Source organism: Heterocephalus glaber, unplaced genomic scaffold (assembly GCF_053883595.1).
Source record: "Heterocephalus glaber isolate CG9 unplaced genomic scaffold, H.glaber_assembly_v1.0 deba00001497, whole genome shotgun sequence".
NCBI classification, from domain to species: domain Eukaryota; kingdom Metazoa; phylum Chordata; class Mammalia; order Rodentia; family Bathyergidae; genus Heterocephalus; species Heterocephalus glaber.
Genome location: NW_028258320.1, coordinates 46,173,622 through 46,188,277, shown reverse-complemented (window position 1 = coordinate 46,188,277; position 14,656 = coordinate 46,173,622). Strand labels below are relative to the sequence as shown.

Below are 14,656 nucleotides of genomic sequence, written 5' to 3'. Positions count from 1 at the left end.
CATGTCCATGATCATGTGTGTACACATGGATGAGGTTGAATGTAAAGTAATGAAACTAATACCACAAGCTGTAAGGGAAGATATTTCTGTATATTATAGTCATTATGACTGCTGTGACCGTAATGCTATTGCTATAAGCATTGTCTATGGTAATTAGTTAACCAACTTTGAGGGAAAAATGAATATGGGATGAAAGGTTAAAACAGAGTTGAATTGTGTGGAAACATCTTATCCTCAGGCAATCAGATGTTCCTTTAGTGTTACTGGCCATGCTTCCTTCACAGTATTACTCACTGGACTCTTTCATCTGAGATCGTTCTTGATTATCACTACTATTAAGTGAGGTGTAGAATTATATCATTATGCAGAGAGTGAACATTTTTTTCTGGACTTGACTTTCTGTATGTAATCTAGGAAAATCTAGAAAAGTAACATCTTAACATTTAGAAAGAAAGTGGAAGAATCCAGCTAATTTTTTTTTAGTACTTTTCCCATTGAAATTTTATATTGCTGTCTGAAATCTTGGTACATTTATAGTTACCAGTCACTCTGGTGGTATCCTAATATTTATCTTTTAATGGGTTGATATAGTTCACAGCTAGTCTGTTTGGGGGGTGGAGGAGATAATGTTCAGACTGAAACTGACTAAAGTGTTATCATAATATAAAATTATGCATATCCATCAGCTTTGTTGATTAAAATGTTTAAGTCAGTAATAAAATATTTGCTGATTTTTTTTAATGTAGAAAAAAATAAATGACAATGTGGAAAATACATGGATTATTCTGGTCTATATGTTAGAAGCATAGCACTTTTAAGGAAATTACATGCATCTGTTATTCCTGCGTTTATAGAATATATGCAATATTATCTTTCTATAAGTCATATTTTTTAAGTTTATTCTTGAGGAATTCGTAAATTAGAAAACATGATTCTCTGGGTTGATGCTGTTTTGATTTTGTGTAAATTTCTGCTTGAAAAAGAACAATGTAAATCCAGAAAATTGGATTTGGTTGTTGGATTTGTGCTATATTTTACCAGTTAAATTTTTGGTTGTATTAAATTTTTATAAGAATCCAGGTTTATTTTTATAAAATTGAATGATTTTTTTCTCTTACCTTTAAAAGAACTGTAATATAACTATTTTAAAATGCATTATCAGTATTTTTTTTTTTTGGTATCAGGGATCGAACTTGGGACCTTGTGCTTGCAAGGCAGTATTTTAAAGTATAATCTTAGTTCATATTTTAAGAGATATGTCTAGTACTTGCAAAAATAATTGAAAGTAGGTTTGCTTTGGCATTTTGATAGTTTGTAATTTTAGTATTTAATTATAGGAAAATTTCAAATATTTACAGAATGAGAGATACTGATATATATATATAGTGAGACTCCATGTTCCCAGCCCCCAGTGTGGTGATAATAGACTCATGGCCAGTCTGTATCCCCATTTTACCCCCTCCCCCTTGTTTGGACATTAATGTTAGATTTTGTATCATTTCAACTGCAAGTATTTCAGTGTGTATCTCTCTAAAAGATAAATGTAATTCCTTAATATTTGAGGCTCATTATTAAAAACATTTTAAAAACTCCCTATCTACTTATCTATTTCCAAATACCTATTATCCTTTCTGCCAATCACACAGCTTCTGTGACTTAAACATAAAAAAAGATATCAGAAAGTATTTCTGTATGTATTTGCAGAAGTCAGTGGGACATGGTTTTCTCTTCTCTGAGAGTATCCCTCATCCCTTCTTATTAGGGAACATATGTTGATACTGCATTAATGACCTAGAGTAATATGTGCTTATTAAGTCAGATAAGGTATGTTTTTCATTTAGCAAAGTTTTGTCATTACCAAATTAGTCTTGCTTTCATAAGAGATGTATTTTAATTCCATAGTTACTCATTGTACAACTAATAATTGGCTATTTGATTTAGAACCAAATTGCATTATGTCAAACTTGGTGCATAACAGTAACAGATACTTTGCAAAACGAATGATACAATTTTAATAAGTAAGTTCAAAGAGAATGCTAATGTAAAGATAATCTTGAAAAAAAGTAACTTTCTAGACCAGATAGTATTTAATGTTTGTGAATGATGGATATGGTTTTATATTTATTTCAGATTTCTTATTTTCTCTTTGTAGGAGCAATTGGTTATATGGGAACAAGTGCCTTTGTCCGAAAAATCTATACTAATGTGAAAATTGACTAGATACCCAAGAAAACCTGGAACTTCGGATCAGTTTCTCTTTCAAAGGGGTGGAACTCGCACAACAAAAAGCGCAAGAAGAGATTTGGGCTTAACACTGGGTACTTTGTGGATGTCTCTTTCATGGATGACTTAAAGTAACATCTATTTCCATTGATCCTAGGTTCTTACTGACTGCTTTCTCCAACTGTTCACAGCAAATGCTTGGATTTATGCAGTAGGCATTACTACAGTACATGGCTAATCTTCCCTAAAACTAGCTCATTAAAGATGAAATAGACCAGCTCTCTTCAGTGAAGAGGACAAATTGTTTATTTAAAGCATTTGTTCCAATAAAATAAATAGAGGGAAACTTGGATGCTAAAATTTTACATGAATAGAAATCTTCCTGGCACTTAGTGTTTCTATGTTACTGAAAAATGATGTTCCAGAAAGATGACTTTTTTCCTCTTTATTTTTACAGCCATTGTCGATCTGTTGTGGGACATTTTTATATATTAAGTCTGGGTTCTTTTTGACCGTTTTTTTTTTTAACTCAACTGCATCCTTTTTTAAATATTAATTCTGCATGTAATATATCTGCTGTCATCTTAGTTGGACGAACTTCCCATTTGTTTGTCTTATAATTATCCATTTATATCTTAATTCCATCCAAAGAAGATAGAGTCTGAAGATAGAGGTGTACTCTCTACAATGCAATTTACTCTACAGTTAGAAAGCAAAAAAAGTTAAATGGAGAAGATACTTGCTTTTATTAAACATTTTGAAATTTAGATAAACTACATTTTAACTGAATGTCTACAGTAATTATCATTTTTCCCCAGAGTTAGTCTTACATCATTTTTGGGTTTGAATAAAGGTGTTACATAAGACATTATTAAAAACAAGGGGGGGGATGGATAATAAATGTATATAACATTAAATAATGTAATGTAGGTGTAGATTCCCAAATGCATTTGGATGTACAGATTGACTGAGGAGTACTTTTTTCTGATGATGATTGGTGTAGAAATGTGTGAATTTGGGTGGCTTTTTATATCTTGCCTACCATTGCATGAAACATTGGGGTTTCTTCAAATGTGTGTGTCATACTTCTTTTGGGGGGGGGGGTTTCTTCTGTTTCTTTTCTGAAACTCCTACAGGAGCTAAATTTGTAATTTAGAAACATTAATTTTGTTAATCCTGTCTGGGACACTTAAGTAACATCTAAAGCATTACTGCTTTAGAATGTTAAAATAAAATTTCCTGACCAAATTGTTTTGTGGAAATAGATGTGTTTGCAATTTGAAGATACCTGTTCAAAAAGCAATATTAAATGCTGGTTATTTTTGTATAATATACTGTAAAATACGCTTTTCTAATACAGAGGACCCCCCCCTTAAAATTTCCAAATTTGCCAAATAATTTAGACTATTGAGTGTAGTCATAAAATGAATGATAAGCCCTTTGAATGAAATCGTGGCACAAAATCTGATCGGTATAACATGTAAAATCGGATGTGGTATGAGTGGCTAGCTTACTATTGGGTGAACAAATACTGTTTTCTCTCCTTCCCTCTCTTCCTGTCTCCTTCCCCACCCTCTTCCCTCCCCTCCCCTCCTCTTCCCTCCTTCCTTCCTTTCTACCTTCCTTCCTTTTTTGAGTCGTACTAGAGAATGAACCTAGGACCTTTTACACTGAGCTACTTCTGAGTCCTTTTTTATTTTGGGACAGGGTCTCACTAAATTGCCTGGGCTGGGCTCAAACTTGGGATCCTCCTGCCTCAGCCTCCCAAAGTGCTGGGCTTATACAGCATGTACTCTATGCCCAACTTACGGTTACAGTTTTTAAAAAGAAATGATTTTAATTTTGAATATATGTTTTCCGCAGCTCTCCATAATGTGAAGTTTTCCTAGAACCATTGAGTTTCTAGTTTAATAGTTTATTATGCAAATGACCTCCTAAAGCTACTGTATATTGGCATTTTTAGAAAGACTCAAATCATCTCTATTAAACCTTAATGTGAAAATCATGCCATTAATAGTTACATAAAATGTTATCACAAAATGTTTCTATAAAATTATAGGCTCCATCTCATACATTGTGACATATAAAGAGTTAAACTTTGATTTCTTACCACTTAAGTATAGTTTACAAATCTGAACAAATTTTTTTTGGCACTGGGGATCGAACTCAGGACCTTGCACTTGCAAGGCAGGCGCTGGAACCACTGAGCTAAATCCCTGGCCCAACAAATTTTTTTTTTTGGTACTGGGGATCGAACTCAGGACTTTGCACTTGCGAGGCAGGCGGCAGCACCACTGAGCTAAATCCCCAGCCCCAGAACAGACAGATTTGATGAGAAGCCATGGGTAGATCCTCTTCTTCAAGACTGAATGTTAAATATAATCTCATTCTTCCAAAATTTTTTCTCTTTGTTTTCACCTGCCTTTATGATCTTACAAGAAACTTAAAGGTTGATATTTAATTGCTTATATCATATAACTTTTAAACATAAAGTACTTTTAACATAATATATAGTTTATCTGATGGAATATCAACTATAGAGCACACTTGTCTTAATGCAGTTTTTTTCTTATGATATAAATCTTGTAGGTAAGATATAAGGGTTTTAAAGAAATGGTTTAGTGCTCGCTTCGGCAGCACATGTACTAAAGAAGAGATTTAGCTGTTTGCAGATACACCAACTTTTTTACTGAGTTGAGCTCTATTTGAAGCTTTGAAGTTATTTGAATCTGCAGTAAAAAATAATTTTCTAATTTCCAAATATATTAGGAACATTAAATCACCTTGAAAGTCTTTTAGAAAAGCACTTGTGGTTTTTGGCTTTCTTGGGTGGTGAAGTAAGTATATATGTCTTAAAGAAGATGTAGCTCACAAATGGTTTAGCTCCCTAGCTGTCAGTTGTAGAATAGTAAAATAGAATATTTTTAAAGTTAATTGAAGGATGGGGTTTTTCTACTCTATTAATGCCACCGATCTCTTCTATTTGCTAACATGTGCTCAACTCAACTGACACTTTGAATACTATTAAAAACTAAAGATAAGCTTTATGTAGCTTTAAGCATGCTTCTCCTGAAATTTAGCTACATTAGATGTTGACACTGTTAATACACATATCCTAGTATAAGAGAAGGTAAAATAGAAATGTAATGGCTGGGGGAAAGTAATAAAGTATTCTTTCATATATCGTGTTGGGCGCCTAGATTTTATTGGGCTAACCCATAAATCAAACCCCATACTCTTAGAATTCAGTATATTGTGATACCTGAACCTAGTCAATAGTGTGCTGGGTGTTTCCCACTGAGAATGAATAAACCCTCATAGTGGTTGCTGCAAATTCCAGTTCTTCCAAATGCCACTTTATTTAGGGTTTATCCACAAATTGTATTCATTTTGATAGAGCATTTGTTTCCTAAATGTTTATTAACTAGTTTATGCCAAATGTCTTGGAAGTAAATGTTTTTTTAAAATTTCCTGAATTTTTACAAATGTAAAAAAGAAAAAGTATATTAATGTAATTTGTTCAGGAAAGCTACATACTGAAGGGCTTCTGTAAATGAATTCTAGAGAGAAGAGCCTATTTGTAAAAATACACTGCAGTTTTTGGAGGGGTTTGGGTTTAGGTTGCAGTGTATTTTTGTGCTTTATTCTGTCAATTTATTGGAACATATAAATAGGAATAGTGATGTGTGAAAACATTCATTAATGGTTTATATTGTCATTAAAATTCAATGGTTATGAAGCTGTGTTTTAGCAATCAAGGTACTGTATTAAAACAGAGATGTGGAAATTTAGGAAGATTTTTTGGAAGAGTATACAGATATAGACCAGATTTACAAATAGTGTAGATCGGAAAGTTAACATATACCTGCAGAAATTTTGTAAGATTTAAATTAAGTGTGAGAAATAACTCTAGTTTCTCTTATATGAGCATTTCCTAAAAGTTGGATCTAGTTTAACATTCTTATTTGAGCTGTTGATAGGTATGTACAAACACAAAAATAAAATGAAATTCTTGTTCCACTCTTAGGAAATGGAAACTGCTGTGAAAGCTGCTTATAATGAAGCATTAGTGAACTAGGCCTGTAATAAAATTGACAAAAGTATAGTGTATGAACCCCAGTTCTTCAGTTTAGGTCATTTGAAGGTTATAAACATTAAGAGCTTAAGGCAAGGAAGAAAATTCATGCAATTTTATTTGAAGGACAACAACATTCTTGGAAAAGCAGTCCCACTTCGTCTTTTCATCTGTGTTAAACTTGAACCTATAAATCCCCACAGAGCATGGACAGTCAACAGAATTGGAAGGAAACAGTTAACTGCCTGATGATCACTTCCATTTTGTATACACCCTTGATTTGTGAAGGCCATATTCCAACTGCCTTTTTAGTAATAGAAATCCAGTATATAATGTATCAAATACAACTGAGGTTCTAATCTAGTCTGTTTAATTTATCTGGAGATGGATTTTTAAAAAGTAATAAAAAGTTAAATGTATTTCCCTTGGATGCTTTATTTCTTTTTTTTTTTTTTTTTTTTTTTGGAAACAGGTGAATCAAGCATAAGGAATGACCCTTATTATAGACATACATGTGAAGAGATTACTTTCACAGTTAAGTAAAGCAGGGGTCAACAATTGTGAAGAACCAGATAGTAAATAGGCATTGAGGACTACCCAGTCTCTGTTGCAGCTACTCTGGCATTGTACCACAAAGCAACCATGGTAATCAGTACATAAATTAGTGAATGTGACTAGATTCTAATTTAAGTGAAAAAAAAGCAGCTCCTGGGCTGCAGTTTGCTGACATCTGAAATGAAGGGTTTAAAATTTAAAGTTTGATTTTCCCTGGCAAATTTGTATTTTGGAGAAAAATTTAATGTACAGAATGGTTGAAAGAATGGTACAATGAACAAGATTGGTCTTTTTTAAAAAATGGTTTTACATTATCACCATTCTTTTGACTTTTCTTTATGAGGTCAAAAATGGTGAATGTAATTTTTTTTTTTGGTACCAGGGATTGAATTCAGGTCCTTGTGCTTGTGCAGCAGGTGGTGAAACCACAGAGCTAAATCCCCAGCCCATGAATGTAACTTTTTAAAAAAATTTTTGTTACAGTAAATGATTCATTGCCATTAATCCTCCTCAAAATACTTCACCTCACTTTAAACACTTCTCATCATTTTTGCCACTTTCTGAAGCAGTTCTGGAGTCCTCTTTCATTAGTGTCTTTAGTTGCACTGTTGTGGCTGCCTTGGTGTCCTGAAGTGATTCAAAACATTTGCCTTTGATAATCATTTGATTTTGGGGGAAGAGTGAGAGAAGTCACACGGTGCCAGATCCGGTAAATAAGGTAGAGGACATACTACAATTGTATGGCACTCAGCAGCAGCATTCACTGCTTTTTTTTTTTTGTATCAGGGATTGAACTCAGGACCTTGCATTTGCAAGGCAGGCGCGGTGCCACTGAGCTAAATCCCCAGTCCAGTCCTCACTGCATTTTTGGTAACACCTAAAGAATTTCTAGAACTGCTTCAGAAAGTGCCAGGATAAGTGTTTATAAGGAGGGGAGTATTTTGAGGGAAGTTAATGACAATGTATTTTTTTACTCATTTAAATTTTTTAAAAATTTAAATACTTTGATCACTGTGTATCCACACTCCAAATCCTACACTCAGATCTCAGTACCTCTGTCTTTCATTCTCCTGATTGATAATACATTGCCTTTATGTAGTTAGCACTTAATACTTTTTCAGAGCATGTGTTAACGTGTTAACTTTACATGTGTTTCACATGTGTTTACAATCACATGTGTTAACTTTACAATCATCCTGTGAAGCTGGAAGGGTAGACAAGGAACTAAGGGAGCTAAAGTGGCTTCTATTTTTAGCCCAAAAGAAATCATATAGGGCCCTGTTGTCTTGTTATTTGTAACTATAAAATGGAGGTATCATCTCTCCAACCTGATAGGCAGATAATATATGTAAAGTTACATTGAATATCAGTGCCTTTTACAAATGAAAAAATTATTTTTATTCTACATTGAAATTAGTGGTTAATTTCTCCATGTTTGTACCTTTTTTCATTTTTAACTACTTTTTAACTAGTTTTTGAGATCCTTATCAATCTCCTTGGTTCTTTTCACCCCCTAATTTTATTAGTTGCCTCAGCACCTATACTTGGCAATTCCTACTAGACAGTACAAAATTGTGATTCTGTCTGATCTCTCTAATGAGCACTTTTTATTTGGTTGGAAAACTAAGGGCAGAAGGAATTCTATTGTCCAGCCAGCTTTTCAAAGTGAGTATTATAATAATCTACAATATAACATTTAAAAAAGAGATAGGCCTACATTGGGACAAGTGAAAACAATTCTACAAAGGTATTTAAGATTATTTATTTAAAATGATTTTTATTTTGAAATTTGCATGCTTAAGGTGACAGAGTTTCAAATTTTGATGGAAATGGTTGTAGGGAGAAGTTTTAACTGGCCACTCATTCTTAGCTACCAAAATCAGGACTTAATCCTGAAGGTCAACTGAAGGGAAGGAAAGGTCGAATGAAACCTATGGTGGTTCAAAATTGGAGTTGGCCGGAGAGGTCTGCTGCAGTTTTCGGAAGAGTAGTCAGTTTCCCCATGGGATTTTATTTAAAAATATATTTAAAAATTATTTGAATCCAGATTAGAGTTTACTATAAAAATGATGAATAAAATCAGGAGCTACAGAACTGATGAGGAAAACATTGATTATCCCTCTTCAGTTATTCCTAACCTTTCTAACAATGTAAATATTTTGTTGCTGTTGTTTGATAGAGGGAGTAGTGTCTAGGCCTTCTGACATAAAACTGCAGATCACTTATGAAACAACAGTCTTCAAAATATTTGAACAAAGGGTATTGATGAAAAGACCTAGCAGTTACAGCCTGAGGATCAGAGGCAATAAAAGCTCACAACCTTAGGGCATGCATAAGAGGTGACCTCTAATGTCTACTTTTCAGAGGGATTCCCTGTTAATGAGGAAGCCAGTTGGCTGTTTGCCTAGTGCCATCTGGAGACCTGGAAGTGTCACAGAAGTTTGGAAGGGCTTTTAGATGTTGACTTTGTGGACTTGTCTACTAACAGGTGGTGACCTTCACTGGGGTGAATGTAGAGAACTGTGGTGATTGGTTTGACCCCTTCCAGCTTTCAGGCAGAAATGCCATCCAACCTCTTCCCACACCTATTGCCTGTTTAGCGGCCACTTGGCCTTCCCTACCATTTGGTGGCATCCACTCCCCGCTCCATCCCAAAACCTAGTTCCTAACCAGACATTGTTCAATCTAGCTCCACCCTCTATGCACCCATTTGATGAGAACTCAAATGATAGGAGAGTCAGGGTCAACTCTATTTCTTTCTTGGAATCATTATTCTAGTTAAGGAATTATAAGTCAGGCGAACCTTTTAGGGATGAGTGCCCAGTCTGCAACCCAAAATCCACTTATTTATCACAAGGTTCGAACACTACAATTAAACCCGAATACTGAGGTTTTATTTAGAAAGAAAAACCATACATTAACGTCTTTTGTCTTAAAAACAGCACATGTTCTGTAGGTTTGCCACCACTGTCCTATGTAACAAAAAATATACCATAATGTAAGAAATTCAGAGTACTGTGTAAAACTAGCTCTGGGCCTCCTGTTAACTGTTACATAATTAGAGGCTGTGAAACCATGTAAAAAACAAGATCAGCCCATTTTCTCTTTGCAATTTCAATTTTTAAAAATTCTGATGCTAGAAAGCTCAGCACATACACACTGATGTGTTGTACTTCTTGATTAGGGCAATTTTTCTTATAGAAAAAGATCTTTGGAAAGCTTCACAGTAATAATACTTATGTCTATCAAAATGGCTCAGTTCTGACAATTTTTACATTTAAGGTACAGCATAAAAGTGGGTTTCAATAGCTTTTGATTATTCTTCTAAATTATTTGGGCATGCGTTTTTTATTGGTAGGAAAAAAAAATAGCCAGATTTCAGGAAATGGTGATTTTCATTCCATTCAGTTAACGGTGAGGGGCTTGATAAAACATGCCTGTAATTGTACACAAAAAACACTACGGCTGTTCCATTTGTCCATCTTGTTGCTTGTAGGAAGCTCTTAGGCTGTTTGACTAAAGGATGGGGCACCTACAAGGGAAATCTATTATTTTGAATCGTTTTTCCTTACAAATCACTGTTCACTCCCCTGGGTTGAGTGGGTGCTGCCCTGGGCGGCCTTCATGGCTGGACGAGGGGATGTTGAGAATTGAGAGAGTCAGAATCATAAATCCTCGATTTTTTTTTTCCTGCGCCAAAAGGGCCATGAGAGACAATCAGTTCATCGCTGCAGAGAAGCGATTGTCCGAAAGCCCAAAGCGAGTTGGTAGTGACGCGGACCGCTCGCGCCCGACTGCTGGTCCTGCTCCTGCCTCAGTCCACGTGTGCACTGGGGAGTTGTAAAGTGAGTTACGAGAATAAAACAAGGCGGGAAGCCTGGCCTCGATCTTTGGAAGCAGTGTTCCGAAGTCAGGGGCTGAGGTAGTGCCAGGCCAGGCGCTGGCCTTGGGCTGGTGGGAGCCACCGCCACCGCCCCCCACCCCCCACCCCCACACCGCTGCGGCCCCCGGCCCTCGCGGGGTTCCCTCACCTCGCTCCCTTCCTCCGAAGGCGCAGAGGTGCCGGGAAGAGGAGGGGCCTCGCCTCCGGCGCGCGAGTGATTGGCCGTGTGGGGCCCCGGGGCGAAGGCCGTGCGGTCCAGCCCCGGTGGAGAGGGGCGGGGCGGGGCGGCCACCGCTTCACCAACGCCACCGTCGCAGCAGCCGCAGCCCGGCAGCCTGGCGAGTCGCTCAGAGCGGCGGCTCCGGTGCCTCGACGCGAATGGCGCGCCGCCCTCTGCCTGCTCTTTGCGAGCCTCGCCCGGCAGCCGAGCGTGACCACCTAGCCACTGCCGCCAGCCGACCCTGTGCACCGTCCCTGTCTGGTCGACCCCGTGCCACCATGCCCAGGACCACTGAGCCCTGGGCCCTGGTTTTCCCGCTGCTGCCGCCCCTGGTACTGCTGCTGTGCGCGCTGCCCCGCGGCGCCGGGTTGCTCAAGGAGGGAGCAGATGTTGGCCTGGACTACGCGACTCTGGGAGGCGAGGAGGGCGCGGACCTGCACTCGGAGCGGTACCACGACCCGTGCAAAGCCGGTAGGTGCCAGCGCCTCCGGGGAAGTCCGGCAGAAGTTTGTCTTTGAAATGCAAATGAGTGGTGGGCCAGCCTTCGCTGCGCTCTGTGGGGCGAGTCTTCCCCTTCCGCTGAGATGCCCCCGGCTCCCCGGGAAAACAGTACCCCCGAGGCGTTGCTTAAATGCCACCCCAGCCCCGGATGCCCCGGGCCCAGGTTAGCGGCGTGTCCGGGTGGCAGCTGAGCGAGCGTTCCCGAAGGGCCTGGGGGTGGGGGGCCCGAGAGCGGAGGGGGACCCGAGGGTGGCACCACCCGTCACCCGGGTCGGCTCCGCCAGACGCCACGGACTGGAGCGGAGGATCGGGCTGGGTGCGGCGCAGCCAGGCTCACATGGAGCTGCTGACTCCGATTTCACGGCATTTGTAAGTTCCGCGCAAAGTTTCCCAAGATTTGTAGTTACTCTTTCTAGGAGATTTTAAGAAGGACAGAAAAGCTTTACAGCAGGGAGAAGGAAAGGAGATTACTAGGGAGCACACACTGAACTAGACTTGCCGCAGACTTCCCCGTAGTCCCCCAGCGTAGTCCTGGCCTGGCGGTCGCCCTGGACGGGTGGAGATGGAAGTCGGCAGGTGCTCTAATCCCACCAGGAAACGATGCTCCGGCACGCGCGGGCCTTTTGGGCGCAAATTGTGGCCTGGGCACTGCAGCTCCTGCTTGCCCTGAGCTACCAACTGGCTCTGGGGTCCGGGGCAGCTGCTTCAGAGCCGAAATCCTCGCTGCGTCAGTCCCAGAGGGACCGAAGCGCAGGTTTCAAAGTTCCCAGCTGGGACAGAGGGATACTCTAGTTCCCCGGGAGATGTGGATTTAGAGGACTGCACCGCCTGTTCTGCCCGGTGACCAGCTCACTGTGGTGATGTTTGTCTCTGGGCTTTGTCTAGCCAGTTTCACTGAGAAGCCAGCAGAAATGATCAGAACGGGGCAAGAGCAAGGTTTCCATGCTCAGAGGGACAGCCTGCTTCTTCTGGAGCCGCTTCTTCCTAGAGCTGCGGTGGGACAGGTCTGTGCAGTAATTTTGGGCCAGTGCCCTGTTCTCTCACTTCCTGGACAAGTCTATCAGCCTCAGTTTTCCTCATCTCTAAATTGGAAAGTGAACAGTAGCGTTCACATGACTTATGTGAAAATTCTGTGCCAATAGAATAATGATGATGCCATGGTGTTTTTGTTGTCACTGCAGTGGCTCTGGGGTGGGGTAGAATTAGGTGGGTCAGAACTGAGTGAATCTGAGGAAGATGGAGGACCCAGGGAATTTGTGAGACCCGATGATCCTGTGAAGGTTGAAGATCAAACCAGGTTTGAGGGGCCTGGTCTTACCACAGGGAACATTCTTGCAGAATACCACCTACCATTATACCTTGTGTGACTTCAGTTGGGATGGTAGGCAGAAAAGCTGGTTCCCAGGTAATTTAAGCGAATATCAGTAGGTACTATACCCTGAATGAGGCATCTCGGTTCCTCATGGGAACTCACTCATGGCCAAGAACCGTCTCCACTGTTAACATTGTGGCCTGGTCCTGAAAAGAGGGAACTGAGGCTGGGAAAATGGGTTAGGGTTGATCAATCACCAGCTACGCTGTCAGATCCTGGTGTGCCTGGCGTGAGATGCGGCTTCAGTAGTAGCAGCTGGGCCCCAGAGGGTGGAAGAGATTAGTTTGGTTAGGAATAGAATGCAAATCCAGAGGTGAAAGAGACACAGAAGGTCTGTGACATCTTCCCAGCCTGATTTCAGATCCAGAGGCAGTCTTGCTGTGGGGCTTCATTTTTTTTCCAGTCATTTTGGAGAAAATGCTGGATAACCAGGGGTGTGCGTGTTCTGTGACTATTTGCAAGCAGGATGGGATGGGTGGGCAGGGATAGAAGGCAGAGAAAACTAAGAGTGGTTTCAACCAGCTGTGTGCATCCTCTATAGTCACCCTTGAATCCTACCAACCCACTGTCCTCTCCCTCCATGGGCCATGTTATTGCTCAGAATGGCAAAAAGAGGGCAATGACGGGGTGGGGGGGGTGGCATATCTCAGTCTGCCCATCCTTAAAATTTCCTGACCTGGGCAACAGCTGCTTAGAAGACCAATAGCAGTTCACAATGCACACTTCTGCTAGCAGGAACTTCACTTTCTGGCCACATATTTAAGGCAAACCTTTAGGAGCAGCCTTATCCTATCCAAGTCAAATCCTGTTATGGTTTCTATCTAGATGTGCCCCCAAAGCCTCATGTAGTCATAAGCTATTTTGGAGGTTGCTGAATTTATAGTGTGTGATTGATTCTTGGTGGCGCTAGGCCTGAGGGCACTAGGATTAAGGGTGTGGGTGCTACCCACCCTAAGTAGACTGAATAATGTAAAAGGGGCAGAAAGATACGGTTAAGGTCTCTTGTTAATTTTGATGTCTTTTGCTTCTGCTGCCATGAACTGTTGCCTCTCTGCCACCCTGCCTTGGAGCCAGCCGATTATGGACTGAAACCTCTATGAACTGTAAGCCAAATAAACCTTTCCCCCTTTAACTTTGGGTGTTGAGTATTTTGTCTTAGCAAGGAGAAAAAAGTAACTAATACAAATCCCAACTCCCAGACTTCTCCAGCCAGATGCCCACCTCCTAGGACATGCCTCAGGGGGTATAGTGGAAAATACCTGTCTCTTTTCCAGCATGGGTCTCCATTCTGCTGTGGATCCAGAATATAGAGGGGAGAGTCTTGGATCTTTTTTCAGCCTCTCTGTAACTGTGTTACCTTGGACATACTGCTCCTTTCTGGGTCTCTGTTCCTTCTCTGAAGAATGAAGATGTTGTACTACTTAGGACTGCAAACCTGTAGGCTCAAGGAACTCATTCTTTTGGTTCACATCAGCTATCTTGTTCTGGGCCTGTCATACCTCAAGGGTACTTGTGTGAGCCCCCTGGCTTCGTCCCTTTCAATGTTGTATGGTCCTGTGACCTTCGGTTCCAACTCAACCCTTCAGAGGCATTTATTAGTTCAGTATTTTTTCAGTTTTTCTTTTTATCATTTTTATCATTTTACATTTTTTCCATTTACAAACTCTAGGACATTGGCCAAGTTTGTGCTTCTGGATTCAAGGACTCCTGATAAAGAGCTCAAAACAGTGCCTGACAAGGCATTAGGTATTTTATAAACAGATTTTCTAGAAAATTGTCGAAAGAACATCTTCATGTTGACTTTTTGAAGCAGAGTCTAAGCTGTGA

The 14,656-nt window shown here is 40.0% G+C and overlaps 2 protein-coding genes across 7 annotated transcripts in view; both read left to right on the top strand.

The window, feature by feature from the left end:
* Tm9sf3 (transmembrane 9 superfamily member 3) overlaps positions 1–6,717 on the top strand; it is a 78,502-nt gene extending 71,785 nt beyond the window's left edge. For all 5 annotated transcript variants that reach the window (XM_004838577.4, XM_021253131.2, XM_021253130.2 and 2 more), the window contains one exon: positions 2,153–6,717. In XM_004838577.4, coding sequence (XP_004838634.1) covers positions 2,153–2,220 — 68 coding nt within the window. In that variant the 3' untranslated portion in view covers positions 2,221–6,717. The remainder of the gene's footprint in view (positions 1–2,152) is intronic.
* Positions 6,718–6,860: 143 nt separating this feature from the next.
* The window catches only part of Tll2 (tolloid like 2), a 132,267-nt gene continuing 124,471 nt past the window's right edge, over positions 6,861–14,656 (top strand). For both annotated transcript variants that reach the window (XM_087185044.1, XM_004838977.4), the window contains exon 1: positions 6,861–11,427. In XM_087185044.1, the coding sequence (XP_087041170.1) occupies positions 11,115–11,427 (313 nt within the window). In that variant the 5' untranslated portion in view covers positions 6,861–11,114. The remainder of the gene's footprint in view (positions 11,428–14,656) is intronic.